Below are 24683 nucleotides of genomic sequence, written 5' to 3' on the forward strand. Positions count from 1 at the left end.
ATATTAATGCTAATGTGGCTTCTTTGGAACATCAAACTAAATCCATACTTCCATGCACACACTCTTAAAGGACAAATAGGTAGTAAATGTAGCTGACTAAGAAACACTGTCACTGGCAATAGCAAAATTAGAGCCTGATACTCTAATGCCTCAGAGGACAACAAGTAACTAAAGAAATATTAACTGAAAGCACAAATGTGTGTTTTTAATGAAGAGTAATACCACTCATTTGCCCACAAACTACAAAGAGCAGACCAGAGCTGTGCTAATTGTTGCTTACTGATTCAAAGATCACCGGAAATTTTGCAGAGCAGTCTAAAGAGAAGTGTGTGTGTGTGTGTGTGTGAGTGAATTCTGCGTGACCTCTCTCATCTGAGTGGGATCATGCTGTGCAAATGGAAGGCGGGTTGATTAAGTTGACCTGGTGTCAGTACAAGGGGAGCATCTGTGTCCTCCTTCACATCAGAAGGTTCCATTGAAGAAATGAAGGCTTGGCTAGAAAGTACATGAGCCTTCACTAATATATCCAATTTATCCTGTGTGTTTAAATTAAGCTGTATTGATTTGGAGGCTGAGAAAGAGGTCGACACACACGTACATGGAATTCTGTGGAGCGTCTTTGTGACAGTTTTTATGTGACAATAACTTTATTTTATGTGTGTGAGTGTATCAAGGTCAGAGAATTTGAAGGGCGTTAATCAAAATAGTAGCCTACGCACAAAACTCTAAACAAAGAGTTTACTAATAGTATAGTTTTGACCACGCTAATGGAATGGAATGGAATGCTTTATGGATGGCAGTGTCATGAGGTTGTTCGCTTCATCTTTTGGTCCACGACAAAATATCTCAACGTGTTGGATGAACGCCCTGACATTTTGCACATTAATAGTCTGCATTGGATGAATACTGACAGCTTTTTCATCCAGCACCAGTTCATTATTTGTGGTTAGATTCACTCTATGTGAATATCTAAAAACTTAGATAGAAATCAGAAGGCTTTATGGACCACTCTGATTGATTTTGATCAACAATGTTTCGTTGTGAATTGTTCGGTGTAAAAGACTGCTTCTGTGTTCAGTAGATTATCTGTGCTCCAGACCTACAAGGCTCATCTGTTTACACAGCAACTTTTACATTTATCTGGCTACAAACAGCCTCACTGTACTGTAGGAAGCACTTTGGCAGGAAAATATATACCGTTCAGCCCCACACATACTGTCGCGTGACTCATTTGAGTCGTACATCCATGAACACAGAGGAGAATTTGGAAAACACATATACCACACCAACAATAAAACTAGTTGCCTCTAAAACACATTTGATGTTTTTTCTGTCTCGAACTTTTTCTTAAAAACGTAACCAGTTTAATACAGTAAAAGAGATGCTTCAATTCCATTAAATTTTGGACTGTTCATCTCTCAGAACTGACGCTGACACAGAAGAACAGTGTGCATCCAGTTTTCACTAGCCTCTGGGAGTTTATTACCTGTGCCAGTGGTCACCATTTCCCCATTAATCTGCAGCATTCAAGGATTTTCGGATGTGACGTCTAATCTCTCCTCAGCACCACATTAAGGCAATCCAACCTCATCAAGATGAGTGGTCAAGGGCGTATTGGAGCAGAGCATATGCTTTATGTATTAGTATGCTAGTCAGAGCAGAGAGCTGAACTCATCACGTAAATGCGAGATGCCAACTAAGTAAGATGATCGTGTTTAAATTGAAACATTACTGATAATGATTCGATAATTAGATTGTGTTATATATGATGTGGAAAACATATTGATATGTGGCTGTTCTGTCTCAAAAAGCAAATTTTGCCATTTGAAAAACATCCTTCTCCTAGAGGAGCATGTGCAGTCTGGGTTGACTGATGCCTCTGTACATACCAGGATATGTGATTAGAGGGAGAGTTATGGCCAGTAGTTACAATCTCCTGCAGATACATTTAAAGCTGACATATAATGACGGCATGCTCGACTGAGTCCACAGTAAATCCAAGAGAAGGACACTTCTGTCCTTGAGAATCCTGTTAAGATCTTGACTCGTTCTCAAAAAGCAGCTGTGCCCTAATCTAAATTTTCAGCACCATTGCTGTATGAGTTTATCTTGATCTGTTGTAATGTGCCTATAAAGGACCATCCCTGTGTTTAATTTCAATAACAAGAATTCATAGATACTCACAATTCCTACCAAGGCTAAAACACTCAGGTATGACTCTACGGGGCTGCTGTGCGTTTTATGTTCGGTGATTTTTTTATAATCAATAGATCTTCATTTACAGTCTTTGGGAATTGTAGATATAGAGCTACTTTTATTAATTGGTCATAAAATAGACAAACACATTGCAAGCTGTTCCATTGATGACATCTTCAACCACCAGTGAGAATTGTGTGATCATAATGATCTGACCATCATCGAAGCGTTGACTCAGATAACCTGCCTAACTATTGGACCTGTAGGATTCCACCCTAAGGTCATGGAGATTTTACCTTCTTCTGTCAGCCTTCAGACCAGTTCAGCTGTGTGCAGACAGGCTGTGGGGCATGTTTGTTGTGGGTTGTCCTGCGACTAAACCCATGACTAGACTTTTTGTCGCAGGGAGTGAATGGCTTGCCAGCAAGCAGCTGTGGCCTTGGTGCCCCGGTCAGGCCTGCGGCTCTCAGTCCAAGTGTCTGTTTCTGTGTAAGGGACGTAATAGTGTCATTGTTGGTGGTGCTAAAGAGCCAGTTTGTTGATGCTGAAGATTTTGACAGTGTGGTCAGTGCTGGCGCTGGCAAGCTGGACCCAGGAGCTCTCCTCTTCAGTTTCACTCTCTCCGTCAGTCTGTCCATCCTTCTTGTTGTTCTCACAACCTGCTTGGCCGGCTTTGGGCCTCCAGCGAAGCCTCTTGACTGCCAAAGCGTGACTTTGTCTGAGAAGAGACATGGTGAAGGGAAACAAGAAGACACTGATCTGGATGGAAATAATCATTGGAATAATTATTAATAAAAAAAAAAAAAACATTTTAAAAACTGAGCTTCCTCCTCTCCAACACAAAACATTTAACAGTTAATGGATTGTTCACACACACAATTCTGTTATTTTTAGCAATTTTCATATAAACTTATTAACTCAACAACCTTGACTTGAAAAATGACAAAATTGTGATCCCTATCCGAGGATTAGGCTCAGATGAACCTTGTGCTCATGTTTGGCTGTGGAAGGATACAGGGTGTCTGTTTCTGCACAGCGGATCCAGTCCTGTCCTCCCATGAACTCCTGGTCAGGACTCCACTGGTACAGCAGGATTCTCCCACACTCTAAGCCAACTGCCAGCAGGTAGCTGTGTTTGGAAAGCACCAGAGAGCTAGTGAGCCCACACAATAAACTTTCACTGACTGTATTCACTTCTTTATCCCAAACTTCACAGCAATGACATACGAACAAAACTAAAATTTTTGATCATTGTGGAATTTTCGATTTTAATCTAAATATATACATATATTTTATTCTGACAATGAGTTGACATGAAAAACATAATGTGCTGTGTATCAGTGGTTGAAAAAATAATTCATACACTTGGTTTCCCTGAATCATTTCAGTCAGCAGATAACTAATTTCCTCATCATGTCTTAGATAAACACAACCACGCCCTGAAATAACATCCAACAAAGTCAAAGATTTGAAGACAGACAACCGTAGATCCCATGCCATCCTGGTCTATCAGTAAGATGATGCTCAGATTGATAATAATGTATGCGTACCTTTTCGCAGAGCAGAGCAGAGGGCAGAAAGCTACAGCTGTAGCTGCATCACCCACATCCAAGACGGAGGAACAAGGTTTTATCTCAGGAGGAAGCACAGAGTTTCCAGTGTTCTCTAATCTGCATGGGCCCCAGACTATCACCTGGACACACAAACACAAAGCATCAGTTTCACCTTCAAAGCTAACTCTTTTTCATAATTTGTTTGTTTTTGAATGACCTTCTTGTCCCGACTGGATGTCACAAAGTATTTGCTGTCGGGGCTCCAGTCACATGACCAGATGATTCGGCTGTGTATGGCATTATCCTTCCCTGTGTGTGCGTGCAGAGAGAACTGCGGCTCTGCATGGAAGCAAACACACAAACAAGAGCAGAAATTACAGTAAGAGAGATTACATTTCTGGAACAATGTTTTCACACTCCACTTTTAGGGAGACATGAGCGGATAGCCAAAATTTTGTTATAATTATTGTAGTATGACATCAGCACATCTAGTCTGCTGCCTTAGTGCTCCGAGGCAACAAAGGCCCCCCCAAGTAACAAATAAACAAGCCAACAAGACAGAGAACCTGATTCCAGCCCTCCATTTCAGTCAGTTTTGGTTTATGACCGGCTGCTGTGTATTTCCCAGCCTAAGTCATTTCAGAGCCGAGATTGGTTTTCCCCAGAGAGTTTGTTTGTATCCTGCTGGCAGCCCCCTCTCTGTGCGTACGCCGCAGTGCTGCTCTGCACTCATACACACACAAAAAACTGAGCTGGTGTGCACACACAGTGGTGTAACCACAGTGTTGCCACCAAAGTTAACCACCATGTCATGTCTGTGAACTCACAACATTCTCCGTCGGCAAAAGGCGCATGCAAGTGTGCACAAACACACACACATATATGGTCGTGGGTATGTTGTTACGGAGCACAGGAGGAGTTCCTTCTTCTTCTATTAAAACTCTCTATTGAGGATCTAGAAGGGCTGTAGAACTGCTCAGCCCCACCACACACAGATGGAGACCAGATAGACTGAACAAAGGGAAGTAGAGATATGTTAAGTTTAGATTTGGCTTACAAAATCATGAATGATATGAAAGAATGGCAATTGGGAAAGGCTACAAAGATTAAATACAGAGCCTTATGAAAAAAGAAAAAGGAATACGGAGGGTTGGGAAGTAACGGTTTGTCCTTAATGAAGATGTCTGGGTGCTTGACACACAAGGGGGAGGACGGTGGAGTCAGGAGGATATAGCGAGCCAAAACAGGGTGGAGGCAGAGAAAGGGGGAGTATAGAGGAAGTCAGTTTGTTTGATCAGCTCTGACTTCGTTTAACCTTCTGTAGTCTGACCTGTGTGTGTATTCTTCACAATCACCTTGAGTGATTTAGAATCCAACTAGAAGGGACTAGGCCCAACCCTCTTTCACTAGCTCCTAACACACACTGCTGAGCTGTGCTGTGCTGTCCATGATCAAGACTGTTGGTGCTGGTATGTTTCACCCATCACAGCTGAGGGCTAATTCTATGAATGTCTGAATGTTGTGCTCTGCTCCTGTTGGATACAGAGATAAGGTTATTTGTCTGGGACAAGGTGCTGAGATTCTCTCATATAAATAAATTCTCCTTGCAGCAGCCTCTTGTTTATAGACGCCCTGTAAGAGGGACGTTGAGAGTAAGGATGCACAGATTCTAGTCGTGTCTTTACCAGCTCAGGGCACTTGCAAGTAGAAGTATTGAACTAAAATGAATGCTTATTTTTTCCTTTGGTTTAACTGTTCTTATGTAACAACTATGACTAACAAACAGTTTAGTGCAAATAGTTCACAAGTTGCTAGAAACTGATGTGGCCCCATTTTGATTCTCAGATGACATCCATCAATAACTTAAATCAACAGTCTAAATGATTCCTAATATAATATAAAATTTAGAGTAGGTTACAACTGTCTGAAATGGAAAAAACATCTTGTTATTTGTATCACACCCGATGAAATGCTCAGATGAAGTGTACGGAGTTTCATATATGAGTATAGGGAGTGGGCCAACAGATGAAATGCACTTCATTTCTCAGACCACATAGAAACTCAATTTACAGGACAGTGCTGAATTTACAGAAATAAATCTATTTCTAAAGATTAAAGTCTTACTGAAGGCAAAAGTGATACATCGACAAGAGAGGCCTAGGTTGGAGTCTGAAATCAAACCAAGTGGACTAATCAACCAATGAATGAACAGGACTTGTACATCTCCAAAGGTTGCACAACTCCAGAATTGTTAGTTCTCTACATCTTCATCTTGATCCCGGCATGCCATGCACGCAAGCTCATATTTGATGAGCTATCACATTGTGTTGCAACTTTTCCACACTGACAAGCCCTCTGGCAATAGATGACATTAAATGAAATATACAGGAAGGCATCTGTTATGGTCTGCACAGTTATTGTCCATCTGAAAGCTCCTGTAGCCCGTTCCAAAGCAGAGGGTCTACTACCTCAAGCATCACCTTCATAAAGGCATTCATGTTTTTTTCCAAACGGGAAAGTTTGAGAAAGTCAAATTGTGGTGAATTCACATAAATATGCAAAACAATGTCTTCTTATTTAATAAAACTGGCTTTTCTTTAATACAGGCAACATGTCACTTTTTTGGTTCTTTGCCCTATTAATGGGGGGGATTCTTCCAATTGGGCCAGATTTACTTGGAAATTGATTTGGAACAAATCTGCTGATTGGTTTACCTCATTTTAATTAATTTGAATTAGAGAAGCTGGTTCTGTCTGCCAGTTAGACACCAATATTGTCTTGTTTTGAAATTCAGGGACCGCATTTCTAATTACACTTTATTTATATTCAAAGCACCATAAAGAGCTATCATCTTATCTTGAGTCGTAGTGCATTAGCAAACAAAATCCCCAAAACACAATCCTTTAAGGTGAAAACCTTATTAGCGTCCCCTTTCCCACCTGGACTTTCAGCGGTTGGCAGGTTCCGTCGCCACAGAGACCAGGTGCGATCGCGTGAAACGGCCAATAGGAACTGTGCATCAGGTGAGAAGGCCATCTGGGTGACTGTGAGGGTGTGGCATTGCAGTGTTTGTAGCTGACACCATGAAGATGTACTCCACAGCAGCACTGCTGCATGCTCAGCTTTAGATGCCTGGTGAGACAGTTTTGATCAACAGAAGCTGAAGAAACACACACATCCACAAAACATCTTTAAAAAATAATCTTAAATCCCATATTGTTTGTCATTCTGATTTTTCCCATTGTGGCTTATTCTTTTATTTTTCTTTGTTTATATAAGATCTTTGTTTGTCTTCGCCCCTTGTCTTTACATCTTCCTGTACAGTGCTTTATATCAAAAGTTTGATGTGTGTTAAAAACATAAAAGGTGTAGAGGAAGGAGGGGGATCAGGGTTAGCCATAAAAAGCCATAAAAAGGAACACGAGGATGCGAAGGAATAAAAGAAAGAGAGACAGAAAGACAGAAGGATACAGGAGAAGGGGATGAAAAGAAGAGAAGAAACAGATTGAGATGATGTTGAGGTATAAAGAGAGAGGAGCTGCATGTGATGATGCCCGAGGTCATGACAAGTTACTATCACTGCTTGATTGACAGCACCCCCTGCTTGGTGTACACTATAATGTCAGTATGTATGTCACGATATTCTATCTTTTCTGATCCACCAGCCTTTGATGAGGGGTGTCATGAAGTCTAGGCTATGATGCGATCTCTGGCCTCGCCTTATCACACTGACCTTGCATGCGGATGCCACCACCGTCCTGGTGCTGTCAGATGCTAAACAGAACATCTCAAAGCCATGGCCATACCTGGAGCAGAGAGAGGAGAAAAATCACAGAGATTAATCATGAACTGGCACAGGGAACGTGGAAGGACACAGGAGATTTAAAAGAAAGACAGGTAAATGGTGGAAAACAACACAAAATATGGCCCCAGTCTAACATTGTAAATGCAGTGTTTTGTTTTTGCAGAGTGATCCCCTGACAAGCTTTTAGGCTCCAGCCATCACCATTCGCTGACAGGTAAATAAGTAGTTGTTGAAATTAAAATGCTGATCTGTGATGACTGGTTTTCCTGCTGCTGACAAAGATAAACAATGATAAAGCTCCCACAAATCATTCACAGCCTAATTAGTTAGCTTGCTTACTATCACCTAGTTGCTTTAAAGTCTCAACAAAGTGCAATCCAATGTTTCAGTTCAATGGAGAGAAATTCCTGCCTCCACCAGGAGGCTTTCAAATGCTGCAGCAATTTGGTCACAACAGTGAGATTATTATTTACGCCACAAAAATAATCTGGCCACTTACTCATTTTAATGGTTCTATTATGCTCTAAATGATTCCAGGGGGTGAAGCCAAATGAAGGCAGAAAAATGCTTTTCAACACACACAATGCCCAAACCTGGAATCAACGGACATGCCATATGTTATGTTTATGGCGGCCTGACTGGTAAATGGATTTAACACTGACTACAAATGGAGGCAATATTTTCATCTTGGAGAAAAGGCTTATGGGATTTACAGGAAGTTGTATTCTGATTGGCTGATGAATACAGTGAGGCAAAAAAACTGCAGCTTTGAGAAATTAATCTTTTTCAGAAATGCTGGGATAAACCAAACACAGTTTCATTTAGAAATGTAGAAATGTTGAATCATTAAGAGAGATATCAAAATGCTAATGGTCACAGTGTATGTAAGATAAATGGAAATATGTAGTGGAGATTGTGATTTTAAATGTTATTATCTCAAGACTGCAGACATTGTTCACACTCACAGGTAATTGAAACTAAAGGAAAGGTGAGAGGGTTTCAGTATGCTGTTATAGCAGAGGATCACTTCAATACTCACAATTTCTGGACCTCAGGCCAAAGTGTGTTCTGAAGAAGATGATCTTCAGGTGGTGGCTCTGCACGCACGTACGCACGCACACACACACGCACACGCACGCACGCACGCACACACACACACACACACACACACACACACACACATATAGTTAACCACAAACTACAAAATCCTTACATAACTGTTACTTGCAAAGCCCTGAAAAGAGCTGTTATAAAATTCAAATACAACCAGCTTCCAATTTACTAAATGAGGATTACAGCCAAGTGGCCATTAAAATTTCCCTCTTTTAAATCACTGTACTGTTCGCCCAAGTTGCCAGCAACAGAGTGTGTGCATGTGTGTGTGACAGGTCTGCAAGTTAAATAGAAAGAGAGACCGAATAGGCACTGTAAAGACAGTATGCTAAAAGCTATATGTTAGACTGAGAACATGATTGACCGCCTCAAGACAATGTTCCATCACATTCACTTACAAGTTCTTTTAGGATTCAGCTTGCATGAAATCCTCAACTCTTCTACTTGCTGCCCCCTACTCAGATAAAAAAGCCGTACTGAAACACTGCAGCTGAGGGGGATCAACTCTAGCTGGTTGCCCATCTTCTCCTTCAGACTGCAGGCTCTGCACAAATCTGTCCAGTCACTGTTTTGCATGCAACTGAAAGCTACACCCCTTGCGTTTTTCTTATTGGTCATCGGCTTTCCCTTTTACCTAATTATTCATTTGTCTCCCTGCAGCAAAAGGCGAACAAATGAGCGAAAATTGTTAACAACCGTCTCCGCACTTGGTTGCTCCCTACACAGCTCAGGGTTATCAATACTTACATTTTGCAATCACATAAGCCTGCTTTCTAATTAGCATTGCAGATTAAGGAGTGGCTTCAATCACAGTGATGACAGCCCTTCACATCCTCTGGCCCAGGGGTTTTAAAGAGCAATGCCAGGTTTTCTTCATTTAACTCTCATCCATTTCCCATCTACTTATTTCCTAAAATGAATTCTTTAGTAATCCTTTTTTTAATTCCTCCTTTATTGAGTTGTCTCCTCATTTGTTTGATACATTTCCCTTCTCAAAAGTGTGTTATATTTGAAATACTTCTTTTTTTTAAATTCAGTTTTCATTCTGCAATACTGAGACTGTAATTTTTGTTCCTGCATTTTTTCATCTTTGTACATCACAGTGTCCTGTATTCTCTACTTTATCCAATACCATTCATCAGCCCCTTAGTCTTCTACCCTTTCCAGTGTGATATGGTCAACCTTGGGCACCATGTGGAGCTAAGAGTGATTACCAACAGTCTGGCTGGCTGCATATCATTGTTTCTTATAAGAACATGTTGCAGCTGAGTGATGAGGAATATGAATCAGTCTCTCAGGCTGTAGTAGGAGGCAGGGATGTCTTTTAGCTCCAAAATGTTTTATCAGGGAAGGTTAAGTTGAAGATGACAACAACTGTTTAAAAAAATACACATATGTACTGAAGCAATTTTTTAAAAGTGTGTTTTATGTAACTTTACAGTACCAGTCATGTTGAGTGGGTGGAAGTAAGAGTCCTGGTACTGATCAGATATGCTGTTGAATTGCTGATCATCTGTGGTTTTTGGTGCAAGGTCACCTGTACATAAAAATGACATTTTGTGAATTTATTTTACCTTCCATAAAAAAATTGTAAAAAAGGAGAACAAACTGTCAATTTGATAGAGGTAGCTATTCCAAGAATATTGATTATCAGACAAAATCTGGCTGCCATCTGAGCTACAAAGCTGAGCAAGTATTTTACCTTGAAATACAGCCTTATTGGACAGACCCAAGGCAGGTGTGCTGGCTCCTTCTGGAAGGTTGGCAGAGTCCTGACAATGAGCAGATAAATGAAGGAGCAGATACACACATCAATAACCAAGAAGGGTTTTCAAGCACAGCAGGGAGTCACTCAGCACATTCAAAGTCGGAAAACAAAGAGAACGAGACACCACCAATAAAGAAAGATTGGTGAAATCTGCACATATGAGCAAACAGGAATTGTGCATCGGGGGCTCATGAATTTTAACACTAAATACGGAATGAAAATGACATTAAATTGTAATAATAGATAGTAATTTAATGGGGCACTCACACTAGATGTCAGCAGTTTTTCTCTTGACGACCCCGATATGTTAGCAAAGTTCTCCACAAAATTACGGGGTGCTTGAAACACTCTCAGGACCTTCTCATCCGCTCCAGACACAAACTGAAACCTTCCAACCATGGCCAGACACTGCATGTCATAGCCATGGATCTGTGGACGTGAGATTTCATGCCACGTTGGCTGCAGGGTAATAAATATACAAAAAAGACTGTTAAGATCCAAGCAGCTGTGCCAGCATTTCCACAGCTCCTCTGACGCACAACGCAGATTCTCGGTTCTAAATCCAGGGATTTGAAAACAAAATTGATTCTGCTGTTCAAATCAAACATTTCCAGATTAAGATGCAAAGTGTTTTCACAAGAGAAGATGAAGGCCTCAATAACTGAATACTGTTATGAATACTGGAAACTCAACAAAACTCAGTTATGTTTCTGTCTAAAATTTATTTCTTAATGTCTTCCCTTGGACAAACTTTTAAGTAATCTTACTTAGTGGCTGGTAGAGCCTCCAGACAAAATGTTTCCACAGGTTATTTACATACAATAATATAACATAAAAGATGTCTAATGTGGTCATTGCTTCTCTGTAGAAATGTGAGCAACAGGTTGATTTGCTTTGCTCTACATTCTCCCCCTTCAGGGTGCACAGAGCTGCTGGATGTGTGTGTTGGGAATAGGCTCGCTGGTAAGTTCCTATGTGTAACCAATTCAAAAGTCATTTAGCATACAGGTCGTTATATGCAAGGTGCAAGCATGGCTGGAGAACGAAGATGGTGCTCTGATTGGTTGACTGCATGTTACACTGAATACATTGCCATGAATAATTAAGAGAACCAGTGCAACTCTTCTGAACCATGTACCTTTCACAGCAACTGTTTTTTCAGCTGTTAAAACAGCAGAAAGTTGATGTGGAGTCCTTCTAAATCTACTTGAGCAATGCAGTGTAAAGCTTCTGCAGCATACAAAACATGTTATAGGTTCTGATGATATCCCACAAAGGTTCATACATCTGGTTAGCATTGGAATGATGGAAGCATGCTGGAAAATACCCATGTAATTGGCTGAACGGAGTCACTACAGCTTACATTCCGAATTTAGTGAATTTTAAATTGACTAAATTCTGCCTTATTTACCAGTTTGCCATCTTGTTTCCTCCATGGAGTGAAGAGTCTGGTGGTCTGGTCTGAGCCCACGCTGAGGATGAACTCACCCTCAGGATCCCAGGTGAGGTCCTGGACTGCATTAAAATGACCTGAAATAACAACCCCCGGCCTCCACTCTCCCTGGACAGAGCACTGAAACAGTAAGTCAAACTGCTACCATAGCTACCCATAGCCATCTGAATGAAGTCCCTAATACCTATCTTCAGAGAAGTTTCTGGGTGTGCACTGATTTACTTAAACTCAATAACATGACCTTATCCTCCTTTTTTGGCCACTACGTCCTTACAAGTAATCTATCATTGTCATCCCTGCAGTCAAGACAACCACAGTCCAGAGTGTTCTCATCTGTGGGTCCCCAGAGGTGGAACAAAATGTTATCAGAGCAACGGCATTCCTCTGTCTTTCTTAAAAATTCATCTTCTGAGAGCACCTCTCCTTCCACATTTAATGGCCTAACAAGCCTAACTAGTAATTATTGTGTACTTTTGGTGCTTTACTTTACTTGATCTCCTTCTGCTTATCGAATAGACGGAGTGCTTAGTACTTTCATCGAGGTTTCCTGCTACACTAAAGCTTTGGTGGGATCTTTCACATTTAAGTTGCTTTGGATAGACGTTTTTTGATAGATAAGTAAATTCAATGCAAAGTCAACAATCTTTGGTGACCAAAACCTGTGCCATACCACCTGCACATCAGAAGAGTGGTTTATTACAAGTTTGGCATGGCTGTCTGAAGTTGATCTGAATTAATGATCAACACAGCTTTGTGCTCAACTTAAAATTCACCTGCCAAGCTGACATAATTACAGAGCAGTTATCACTGCACTTACAATTCAACTTCCAACCTCCAGTCTTTCTCAGGGACATCCAACAAAGACACATCCTTAGCCAGTCAAATTGAGTGGCAGACAGTAGACTAATTACATTAATCATTGTCTCTCACTCACTCTGTCACTAACCATGTAGCAATACATTGAATCTTACTTTTAACACCCTTGTCAATCTTCTGCTTCTGGACAAAAAAAGCTTTACATTTATTTTTCAAAAACAATTTGAACTTGACTCTCACCTCTTTGTCTTGGTCCTTGCACCAAAGATGTAGTGCGCCATGAAAAGCATGAGCCAAAATCATGGAGCCATCTGGGCTCATCTGGCAACCATAGAAACCCAGCGTGTTGCCACCTACCTCCCCTACACGCACCTGGTATGAAAGAAAGGACAGAGAAACCCCAAACATTTTACCGATCAGAATTACCAACTTATTTGCACATTTCTATCTGACATCCGGTGTCATTTGATTTCTGTGTCATTGTCACAGGCTGGCGGCAGAAAAGGATGAAAGCAACTTGAAACAACATTAATGTGCATCAGCTGTAAAGTAGGTTATGTTTTGTTTCTTAATGACGCTATTCCTGAGTGTTTTGAATTAAGCACCTGCTTTTATCCTATCACATTCAGACACGCGGTAAATAGCCTATCTGCTCTTTCAGACACCTGGGTTCTCTGTAAAGGTTTTATAGAAACAAAGTTAGGGTTGTCAACTCTGTTCTACATCTGGCACTGATTAACTAACAGCCTGCATTATGGTTGATAGAAGTAGAAAAACAGCAAATTAAACTGACAAGTCAGATGAGAAATTATGCAAAATGGATCTTATTAGGGCTGAATAAACTGTGTTGGGTTTTTTAATCACAAAATAAATTTGTCTAATACAAAATGAAAGCAATTGTAGCACAGTATATCGCATTAAACAAATAATCATGAAAAATGGCAAAGCTTGAGAACACAGAAGGATTTACATGAATTAGATTTGGGTGAGAGCCTGTGACCTGAGCATCACGTTCGCAGGGCAGCTCACACAGACGGGGTAAACCCTCTATAGGGGTCCGATCTTCCAATGAAAAATGCAATCCAATTTAAAAAAAAAAAAGCCCATAATCTCAACTCAGCAATGTTAGAAAATTTGGAAGCAATTTGATTTTCGGATTCTCACCATCTGTCCAGTCTTGGGCACCGTGCTTTTTGTGTGTCAAGACAATTCCGTATTGAATTTTGTAAATACAAATCGATGTTGGGGGCAGAAAGCACATTTTGATTTCAGTGCAGTTACCAATTACACTGACAAATAAAACGCACATATTTGAACTCTATCTCAGGACACAGAACAGACAGACAAAAGCACCAAACAAGTGTGGGAAAGATAAAAAGATAAAAAGATAAATTCAACCATAATCATAAATAAAAAGATTCTTGATTTTTGTCTATTTTCATATTCATCCTTTCACTAAAATATATATTCACAGAAGAGAAATGAATTAGTGATACTAGTAGTGTAATTATTAACTAGTAATATTAGTAATGCAACTAAACAGGAATTCTTTTTTAAGCTTCAGAGAGATTTTCAGAGAGTCAGTTGTCATAGATTGACTTGAAATAAATAAAGAAAATTAAAACATAAAGAAAATAAAGAAATCTGGAGTGCAGCACAGTGGCATAATGGTTAGTGCCATTGCCCTCCAACAAGAAAGTTGGAAGTTGCAAGTTCGGTTTCCAGGCCTTTCTGTGAGGAGTTTGTATGTTCTCTAAATGAGGACTTGGAGGTAAACTGGACTCAGAGGGGATATGCATTCAAATCGATAGCAGCAGAACCCTAGAGAGCACCACCATGCCCCCTCAACACCACTGTGATCCACATCCAGACAGAACTACATTATAATGTATCTCTCCCACTTTTAATTATCTTGTGTCTTAAATGATATGGATGTTGGCTGCAAAGAAATATGGGAGTGATAAATTCATACTCATGATTAAAATCTAAAACAATGATGTACAGTTTAGTCTTTTCTTAAAAGCAAGGAGTGAAAGTGTATTTGGCAGCAGCCATGATCTGAGGCACCCTGCAGGAGAAAGGCATTAGAAAGTGTTGACATCCATTAAATGTTAAACAAACAAGTTGAAAGGCTACACAAAAACACACAGGCAGAAGCACACACATAACTTTGCTGTGGCTACTGTATATGGCAGTAAACTTGTGTCCTCGGTCATATGCCCTGTTAGGGAGCTTGCATTGCTCATCACTGACCTTCAAAGTAATGCCTGTCTTCAGGCTGAAACATGGTGGAACTAATGACAGCAATAAAGGTAGACATTCACTTTGAATGGCACAATCCTCAAGCCATCCAGAGAGACAAAGCAGGAGAGAGGGGGAGAAAGAGAGAGAGAGGAAGGAAAGGAGGGAGGGAGGGACGAAGACAGGGAGGAAGAGATACGGTCAGGTAGAAACGTAGATGGTAAGACTGAGAGAGAATGACATGCAACATTAAGCAGATTGATTTTAAATTCTGCACACAAGAGCTGGTTGTAAATCATGCTAAAACTTACAAGAGGCAAAAATCCTTCATCTGTCTTGTTTATGAGAGGAGGAACAATATGGATGCACAGCGTGCCTTATCACAAGCCAGCGGGGGTATGGGCAAGGAATGGAAAGGGGACAACAAGCCAAGGAAGGCATATATCATTCTTGGAGGGAAAGAGAAAAGGTGACAAGGGCTAGACAAGCTTAGCCAGGAAAACCCACAGAGTACAAAGCACAGATTTCCAAATCAACTTTTCTGGCAGTAGTACTGACAGATACAATATGAGATTGGCACTTTCCCTCAATTTGTCTTGATTATGGATGCCTGCAACTAAAAAACCTATTTTCATTATCCATTAGACTTTTTTTTTTTTTTTGATTGTCAATTGTGTGATCAAGCAATACAAAAAAATACAAAAGTTAAATGATGGGGTAAGCTGCTGTTACAAAAGGACAATTGTATATCAAAAGCAAATGTGGACCCGTTTGAAAAGGCCTAGGAAATATTTACTGCTTTTGTTCAGTTAAGAAGCTTCAAATGGGTTAGGATTACTATATATATATATATATATATATATATATATATATATATATACACTATATATATATATATATATATATATATATATATATATATATATGTCTTCAGGCTGAAACATGGTGGAACTAATGACAGCAATAAAGGTAGACATATATATATATATATATATACATATATATATATATTTTTTTTTTTTTTTTTTTTAATGACAGGAAACAAGAAAAGCCTGAATTCAACCATCTGTATTGCTCTGCACATCTTGGCCTTATTCAACCTAATAATCACACATATACACATATGGCCAAGTGTAACTTCAAGAGAGCACACAAGCTGAGGTCTAGAATTAGGTTCTTCACACAAACACACAGGCAAACTGACAATCCCTACAGGCATTGGGGTGGCCCGCTGTGGTCAGTCTGAGATGCTAATTACCAATGTGTCTCGTTAGTAAGATGTACTTTACGCAGCAGTGGGCAATGGCCACCCCACTGCTAACCCCGCTGCTAACCCCGCTCTCATTTAAATCTCACCAATTATTCTAATCAGTTTAAAGAAGTGGAGCACTTCTTAGTAAAAATCAATTAATTAAGACACACACGGCTGATCATTTAGTGCTATGGAGTTTACGCTGCCAAAAAAGTTCAATGTCCCATATGTCAAAGCCTATGTAAAGTCTGTTCACATTACAGAGAACACTGAAAAAAAGACCATAAGCCCTAATTGAGACTAACCTGTAAAAATACTAAATACTGTTTTATGCACTGGTGTTTCATTGTTGCATGTGTGTGCGTGACAGAGCTTCACAGGTTATGCTTCCTTTGTAAGCTAGGAACCGGTCAGTTCAAAGGGTTTGGCTTTCATCTGAAAAGGAAAAACAAGTATGAGCAGAAACGGAGGTAAAGATAAATGGAAAGGAAACTCATACACTGCATTTTCACATTCAACAAAAAGGTTAGTCCAGATGTGGGTCTTTATTTACTTAATTGAGATTTTTTTGGCATCAAGAGAAAAGGCCTGGGTTGAGTAAGGAGACTGGCCACACCAGACTTCATTTCAAACACCTACTGCTGATTTTCTTTTCCACTGAACGTCTTTGTCAAATCATGAAAAAAGGAATATGTGACTTCAGCACTGGCTTCAGGTGCTATACATCAGCCCTTTGTAAGAGATTTTTTTGTATTGCTCAATTGTGTGCGCTTATTTTGCTTTCCAAAGTCCAAAGATGGGGAAAAAAGTTACTAATCAAGTGTGAAATCTAATCATGTCAAAGTGTGATCAAAGTCAAGGACCCTGCCATGGCGAAGGTGAACCCTTTCCGTGCAATGGGATGAGAGTATACAAGTGGGAGAGATGTCTATGATGTCTACATGTGTGAGCATGTTTTTGTCATTTGTTGACGTGTAATAGCTTCTGCTCATTAGAAATTATTTCCATATTCTATCAGCTATGTGGCAAGGTAATCTAAGGTACTCCTGAACTACCTGAGAATTTGCCAGTTGTATGAATAATAAGAAAGCTTTGGGGCAGATGGACAGAGGACTGCTTTTTCTTAGCCATCCACACTTGCGTTAAAATTAGCCCCTATCTGGCATAACAGCAGCTGTTGGGAGCTTAGAGAGACGATATGGAGGGGAGAAAAAGGAAATGAGGAGAGAGCTGGTGTGAGAGAGGGAGATGAGACGGGATACAAGAAAGGGATGAAAAGAGGAGGAGGACAGAAAACGACAGAGGGCAGGTGTGAGAGCTGAGAGGGAACGACAGATTGTGGTAAAAATAATGAGGAAAGAGGCAGCACAGAGGCTATGGCACATCTTTCCCTGGTCTCTCGATCCCCTGTTGGATGTGTTAGGGAGCGGGTTGTAAAAGAGGGGGTTCGGTGTGAGTGAGTGATAGATGGGAAGATGGGGGAGGACAACCTCGCCTTGTCTCAACACACAGTGGTGCACTGGGCTGGGAGCCTCTTCATCACCGTCTATCACTGTTATTCCTGACACCTCAATGTCAGTGAGAGTAGAAACCAATGCAGGGGCACTGACAGCAGGAGAGAGGACACTTGGGGAGAACTCAAGCTCTGGATCATGACAAGAGCAACCAAAAGGGAGGCTAGCAGAATTAGAGGTGGAAATTGGCACGTGGGTCTGTGAGATTGTGTATTTCCGACAGAAGATGACTGGTATGACATGTATGAGGTCAGTGTGTCTGAATGCACACTCCTCATATTTACAGTTGACACTAACCTGCTCCACCCAGACTCCAGATACCTCCTCAGGAGCCCAAAGGATCATAGTTTTGTCCATAGAAGCAGAGAGTAGACTGAGAGGTTGTTGCAACTCACCACCTTCAGGGGGAGACAAGAGTCGAAATGAACATCTTGAATGCAAGAAATAAGTTTATTTTTTATCTAGATTTACTTTAGTTTGTATTCATATGCTCCTGTGTCATGTGGATTCTTACTGTTTATAAAAAATCTTTGTTGAAATTGAAAAAAATTTTTGAGAATAAACAAATAAAGTACATTTGTAGAGAGCAGGCTGCCAGTGGACTCCATAGACCCAGTTCTCATGACCTGCCAGGACCGTCTCAAGAGACACAGCAAACACTGAAGGCCAGATGAAGAAAGTTTTCAAATGTCACTTTTATGCCACAAAGACAAGTAAGGCAGGTGATGAACCAAGTTGGAAGAAATGCTCTGGTTTGAAAAAAATGAAGTATGTTACACTGATAAAGGTAAACGCACATACACAAACACTTTATGGAGGTTGGTCACCACCATAAAACCTCAAAAAGCACGTCTCTTTAGTTGGTTAGTAATAAGCTTTTTATACTCAAGCCAGCATGGCTCACTAACCTGTGTCCCTCACTTCAAAAACGTCCTCTTTCATTTTGATGGTTGTGTGATTGTCCTTTTCACCAGTGTCTGTTTCACACTTGGCACGCAGCCTCCACACTCTGATGAGACAGTCCTGGGAACAGCTGGCTAATAACAAATCTCCACCTGTATGAGTCAGAGATAAAAAAAAAATTTGGACTAGAAGACTTTTTCTGTCAACTCTTAAAATACTGTAGCACCAATGATTTCAAAAGGGTCTAAGTGAGAATGGTTAAACTGACAGAGTTGAACCAGGTTGGACAATTTAAAAGCTGTGTCGTAATTACTATAAAGCAATTCTATAAAATATCAAACAATTAGGTAATTCAATAATATGTGGATCAAGAGGGAATTTGTTTACAACTATTTTGATATACAAAAATTGCAAACACTGGCTAATGCCAGCTTCTTGGCTCTGAGGACTGTATGCCTTTGTTGTTATACATGATTAACCACTGAACATCCCTGAGTTTTGCTATTCAGACGAAAAAAAAAATGCATTCAAAGATATTACCCAGGGCTCTGGGAAATTCTAAGATTTAAGAGATTATTTATATATATATATAACTTCAAAAACTATAAGGTAAAATATCTATAGACTTAACGTCTGCTTTTGTCAATTATTTGTAAACTGTAATCTAGTTAGAAGTGAAGATTGGTCCTGACTTTGATGTATCCAGCTAGACAGCAGGAGTGCAACCCAATACATACAGACGGAAAATCAAAAAATGTGCATGCCACAATCCCTGAGTTACCCTGTCTCTCACGTTAGGTTTCATCCAATGGCCACTGGCCCAGTTTTGCCAAAATAAACAGACATAATAAAAAGTCTTGCTACCACCTAGGGCCTGCTAGATGCTTGAGAAGTGGGAGGAAGGCCATTATAGTTTGTCAATCATTTTATAATGACACTGATGATAATGACAATGTTGACTGGTTTTACTTTTTGCCTGCAACTCTGCCAAACCTACATGCACTGATGACTTTTTTGATCCCGTCTGACTATTTTGGATTCAACATTGTTTTTTGAGGCTTACCCAGGGGGTGAACACTAGCTTTTCACTTATTTATGACATTGTATGCACCTTAACACTTTTTCCCATGACCCCTTGATTTATGTGAAATGACCCACTGATTTTGAACTGGTAGTGACTATTGCTCAGGTTGATTCTGATAACAGACTTATAATATTTCAGAGTGATGGCAGACTGTTATTCTGTACTAGTGCAGCAATTTGCCATCAGCCTAGTTATAAAAAGCAGAAAGATTTATTATCTTAACAGAGAGTAGATCTTCTCATGCCTATGGAGATATTTCACACAAACAAACTTGCTGTCTGTTTCCTGGCTGGTAGCTTGGCTGTGTGGAGTAGGTCATAGACTGCAAGTGACGGACGGAGACACTGGCTGAGAGGGTTGGTTAAGGACATGAAATTGCTTTTATACAGTCAGAACAGTGCAGGAATGAAGTGCCTTTTAGGAGAGTTATGCAATTAGTAGAACTTGGATTGGATCTATCCATTAGTATGTGCTATCACAAGGCTGAAGCTGGGCAGAGAGAGTGAGGTAAAACTCTACACAGACAGTGAATAGTAGGGGTGGGAATCTTTTATTTTTTATATTCTTTGATTCCGATTTTAGGGGCTACGATTCGATTCAAAGCAATTGGATTCATCATGATTTCTGCTTCAATCTATAGGTGTGCAAAGGATCCTCATGATCTACTCCAGTCTGCTTTGTAAGACAGAATGGCAAATGGTGACATAAAAATGCCTTTTTCACATTTATTAATTTTATTGCAACATTTATCCATGCTTAGATGGAATTGTTGTTACTGTTGCATACAACCAATATCACATATTGCTTAAGTAACAAAAATAAAAGTCTCTCTTTATCAAAAAAATATAGTGCAGTTAAACATGGGTTCCCGAAGTGCTTAATCCTCATTTTGCAAATCTTGCACAAAATCCGCGATCACAGAATCACAGAAGTAAACATTAAAACGGAATTCATTACAAACACGGAAGAACAGAACTGGCTGACATTTTACATAAAAGTTTTTTTTTCTTTTTTTTCCCTGGAATAAAAAGGAACATATCTCTTGGGAAAATGCTCCACGGAGGTCACTAATAATGCACGGTCCCCTACCCATGAATGAATGAATGTGGTGACTTGAGCATAGTGGTCGTGGTTCGATTCCCAGTGGGGGCATCTGAACATGTCTAGGTTAATTGGTGACTTGATGTAAATGTATGTGGTGACCTGAGCAGCATGGTGACGTAGTGGTTAACGCTGTCGCCCCACGGTTCGATTCCCGCTGGGGCACCTGAACACTAGGATAATTGGTTAATTGGTAACGAGTGATGGATAGGGCTACAGCAAGGACCAGACCAGTGACCGGACCCCTGCAGAGAGTAGAGGCTAGACCGGATCAGACAAGACACCAGACCCCCAGAGACTAGACTAGACTACACCAGACCAGACCAGAGATGGGACCTCCCCAGAGAGTAGACCAGACCCCTGCAGAGACTCGAGGCTAGACCTGACTGCAGCCCCCCCGTTGGATTTGATATTTCAACCAAAGTTGTGGGACGTATGTTTCATTGTTTTATTGTTAAGTTTTTGCCTAAATGTGTGGAAGCATTAAAGTTTTCAGTTATAACTGAAAAAAAATTGTTTATATTACATTATTTAAAACTCAGGGTTAAATTAGCATAAAACAAAATTCTCAAAAATTGAAAACTGGAAAAAAAAAGAAAAAAAAAAGGGAAAAATTAAAACGGAATTTGGAAAAAGATAAAACGGATTTTATAGGGCTGGAGGTAAAAACCAAAGTGAGTCTAAATTTTTGCCTTCAACAACCATTATTGTAGTTTCCTCCTTGTTTTGGTGCGTACCGCACATGCGCATGTCAATCAATCATGTTTTTAGGCTCTTTAAAACCCCAATGACTGCATTATCCAGCTTAGCTCACTCTTTAGAGAGACAAGACTAAACAAAACAAGAAGCACAAGCTAATAAGCCCTCAAAAAATTACAACCACCATATTAAAAAAAATATATATATAAATTAACTTCCCAATGTACTGAACACATTGTATGTAAAATGTTTTTAGTTATTTAAAAGAAGGATCTGTTCCCTTAGTCCCTCACAACATCCTAAGCAACAGGCAGAATTGTTGATGAGCGTGACATGTACTACTTGGCCTATATGCCAAACAAGCAGTAAATGCATTTTTATGATCAAAAATACTTTGCCTAGCTCTTTTTATAAGCCGTGACAAAACCCAATATTCCTACTGTTAGCAATTATCATGTGAACAAACAAGGTTCTGATCTTAATACAATAAAAATCACCATTACTTCAAACACTAGCACTCACTTATGGATGTCCATGCAACTCCACGAACCCAGTCTTCATGTCCTTGTAGTGACATAGCTTTCTGGAGCTGCTGTTGAGGAATTAGAAAAAGTTAATTGTTGCCTTCAAGTTTTAGAAACTTATATGAATGAGTTGGCAGAGAATTTGTGAATGAGTCACCTGTCCATTAGACTGCACGTATAGATGCACCCGAGAGTCATCACCGCCACAGGCCAGAATGGGAACTGTAAAAGACGATGTTTAGGTTTTACTTGAACTGCACATCTAGATTTTAATAATGGAAGGTGGAGAGGTATGTAAAATAAAAAAAGGCAAAAAGGGACAGCTCAAACTGAGAGCGCACTTTGAATATGATATCTGGTTACAAGCACTAACATCAGGAAGGCATGAGAGGAAAAGTGTATGTCTGTGTGGTGGACAATTTAAAGGATGACTATGTGGGTACAGCTTAGCCTTACCTTTGCTGCCTGGCAACAGTGTCAGGGAGACATCCATCATGAAACCACTGCCAAATGGCACAGTATGGAGGCACTCAGCTGGTAAACACATATGTAAATGGCGTTAAATTTTCTGAGACATGAGACTTTTTTTACACAACAAAAAATGTATATCATATATATATATATATATTAAAAAGACTGAAATGTATATCTTCTGGGCTTTGTGTGGACAATATAGACATTTACTAAAGGATGCATTTCTTCTCTTTCCTCTTGTTCCTCTTTTCTTTTAGAGGCCAAAGCTCTTCAGAGATGTGACAATCTGCCACAGCAGATTATTATCTGATAAAGTTCTACCCAGTCCATATTCACACACTTCTTGTCCATGACCTTCCAGCAGTGTTCAGAGTTCATCTGGACTCAAATGTGGACAAAGGTATTACAGAAAAAATTATTATTGAGAGATTTACATTATGACAGTATATTGTAAATGTATTCAATAAACTAAAAGTGTAGACATAATAGCTCTGATCAGAAATAAAGAGCTCTGCAGAACTCCAGATATGAGCCAAGTGATCCAAGTCCGTAAACACTGCCATGCCTTCTAGTAGCCACCAAGAGGCAGATGGTCACACTGTAGGTTCATTCATTCATTCATTCATCTTCTACCGCTTATCTGTTTCCGGGTTGCGGGGGGTGCTGGAGCGAGTCCCAGCTCCCTCTGGGTGAGGGCGGGGTCACCAGTCCATCACAGGGCCAACACACAGAGACAGACAGAGACCAACTACCACTCACACTCACAGTCAGACCTATGAACAATTTACAGTCACCAATTAACCTAAACATGATGTCTTTGGTCAGTGGGAGGAAACCCACAGCACGTGGAGAACTCCACACAGAAAGGCCCCTGACCTGAGAACCGAACCTGTGGCCTTTGATGAGCAAATCAAATAACACATTTTTTCTTATCGAGTACTATTATGACTCCTCTACTTTCTGGATAAATTTGGTGTCTCATATCCAAAAAATTTTAATGTATGAATTAAATTGAATTGAATGAATTTGCAAGGCCCTGGGAGGAAAAACTGTCCATTCTTGTTAAAGTCACTTTTCAAGAATGTAATTTTATAAAAAAAAAAAAAAATATATATATATATAGTATGGTACAGGTTACCTCCATGGTTTCTAATGTAGCATTAATGTCTATTGGGGTCATCAGGTGATTACTTTGGCACAGACCCAAGAAAAAAAAAGTTTGTTTAATCATCCAAAAAAAAAAACAAAAAAAAAACCCAACCAATTCAAAAACCTCTTTCCAAATTAACCACAAATGTAGACTAAAATGTATATTTTCCATTTTGTGTTTGTCAAATACCTTGTTTGTTTTCATTGCAGAGCCACAGTCTGACTGTGGAGTCGGCTGCTGAAGAGGCCACCAGGATGTTTGATCCATTCACATGGAGGGCGTCCACAGCACAAACCGGACCAGTGTGGCCTTTACACTCCACCGACTGTCTGAGCTGTGAACGGGAGGAGACATTTTAGAGCTGTCGGTGAGGAGAAGCCCAAAACAGTGAGCCGTAGTCACTTCTTTTCTTTTAATTTTTGCAGCAAACGGCTTGCCTTGTCATTTTGAGCCTCCCAGAGGATGAGCCGATTATCTGAGCCACCTGAGACTAGATGACTCTCCGGAGCTGTGACGGCAAAAACAACACAAGTAAGGACAGATACAGCACACACATTGTTCTCCGGCGCACTTTTTGGTCTGGTTAGTTAGTCATACACTGAGCTTTGTCACATAGTTAGAGTTACTGTTTATTTAAAGACGAATGGATAGCAGGACACTTCAATAGGCCGACCCACCACAGTCCTCTCTGTGGACCCACTGGACCGCATTGACTCTGCCGGTGTGTCCGTTCAGCACAGCCACAACTCTTCTCTCCTGGAGGTGCAGCAAATTGTGTGTTTATGAAGGAAAACAACAAGACAAATTAATTCATTAACAGCGGCTGGCCGGCCGATTGTCGTTGGCTATGACGATTGAAAAAATGCAGCGACCTTTCCAGGAGAAACGAGACGGATTTTAATACCTGAGGGTCGTACAGAGCCACAGAGTTGCATGTCCCGAAAGCTATGGTTCCTTCACGACTCCAGGAAACAACATTTGGTGTCCTGTTGGCACAACAAGCGACATGGCATGTTTCGATTATGGGCGCCGCCATC

General features: G+C 40.2%; 1 protein-coding gene across 4 annotated transcripts; it reads right to left on the reverse strand.

Annotated features, from left to right (window-relative positions):
- Positions 1 to 24683, reverse strand: elp2 (elongator acetyltransferase complex subunit 2). Of its 4 annotated transcripts, none has more exons than XM_029513612.1 (22): positions 24551 to 24683; positions 24324 to 24402; positions 24084 to 24154; positions 23836 to 23980; positions 22479 to 22556; positions 22180 to 22244; positions 22021 to 22087; positions 18620 to 18766; positions 18287 to 18370; positions 18009 to 18109; positions 12945 to 13076; positions 11847 to 11996; positions 10703 to 10894; positions 10370 to 10439; positions 10112 to 10204; positions 8594 to 8651; positions 7483 to 7555; positions 6689 to 6881; positions 3967 to 4088; positions 3747 to 3889; positions 3212 to 3325; positions 1 to 2914 (listed from the first exon to the last, which is right to left on the reverse strand). In XM_029513612.1, the coding sequence occupies exons 1-22, from the start codon at positions 24680 to 24682 to the stop codon at positions 2719 to 2721; spliced, it is 2505 nt and encodes an 834-aa protein (XP_029369472.1). In that variant the 5' UTR covers position 24683; the 3' UTR covers positions 1 to 2718. The 4 variants fall into 4 exon arrangements, with proteins under 4 accessions (XP_029369472.1, XP_029369470.1, XP_029369471.1 ...); XM_029513610.1 differs by having other exon boundaries at positions 11847 to 12008; XM_029513611.1 differs by having other exon boundaries at positions 22021 to 22090.

The sequence above is a fragment of the Echeneis naucrates genome, chromosome 11 (assembly GCF_900963305.1).
Source record: "Echeneis naucrates chromosome 11, fEcheNa1.1, whole genome shotgun sequence".
Classification (NCBI taxonomy): domain Eukaryota; kingdom Metazoa; phylum Chordata; class Actinopteri; order Carangiformes; family Echeneidae; genus Echeneis; species Echeneis naucrates.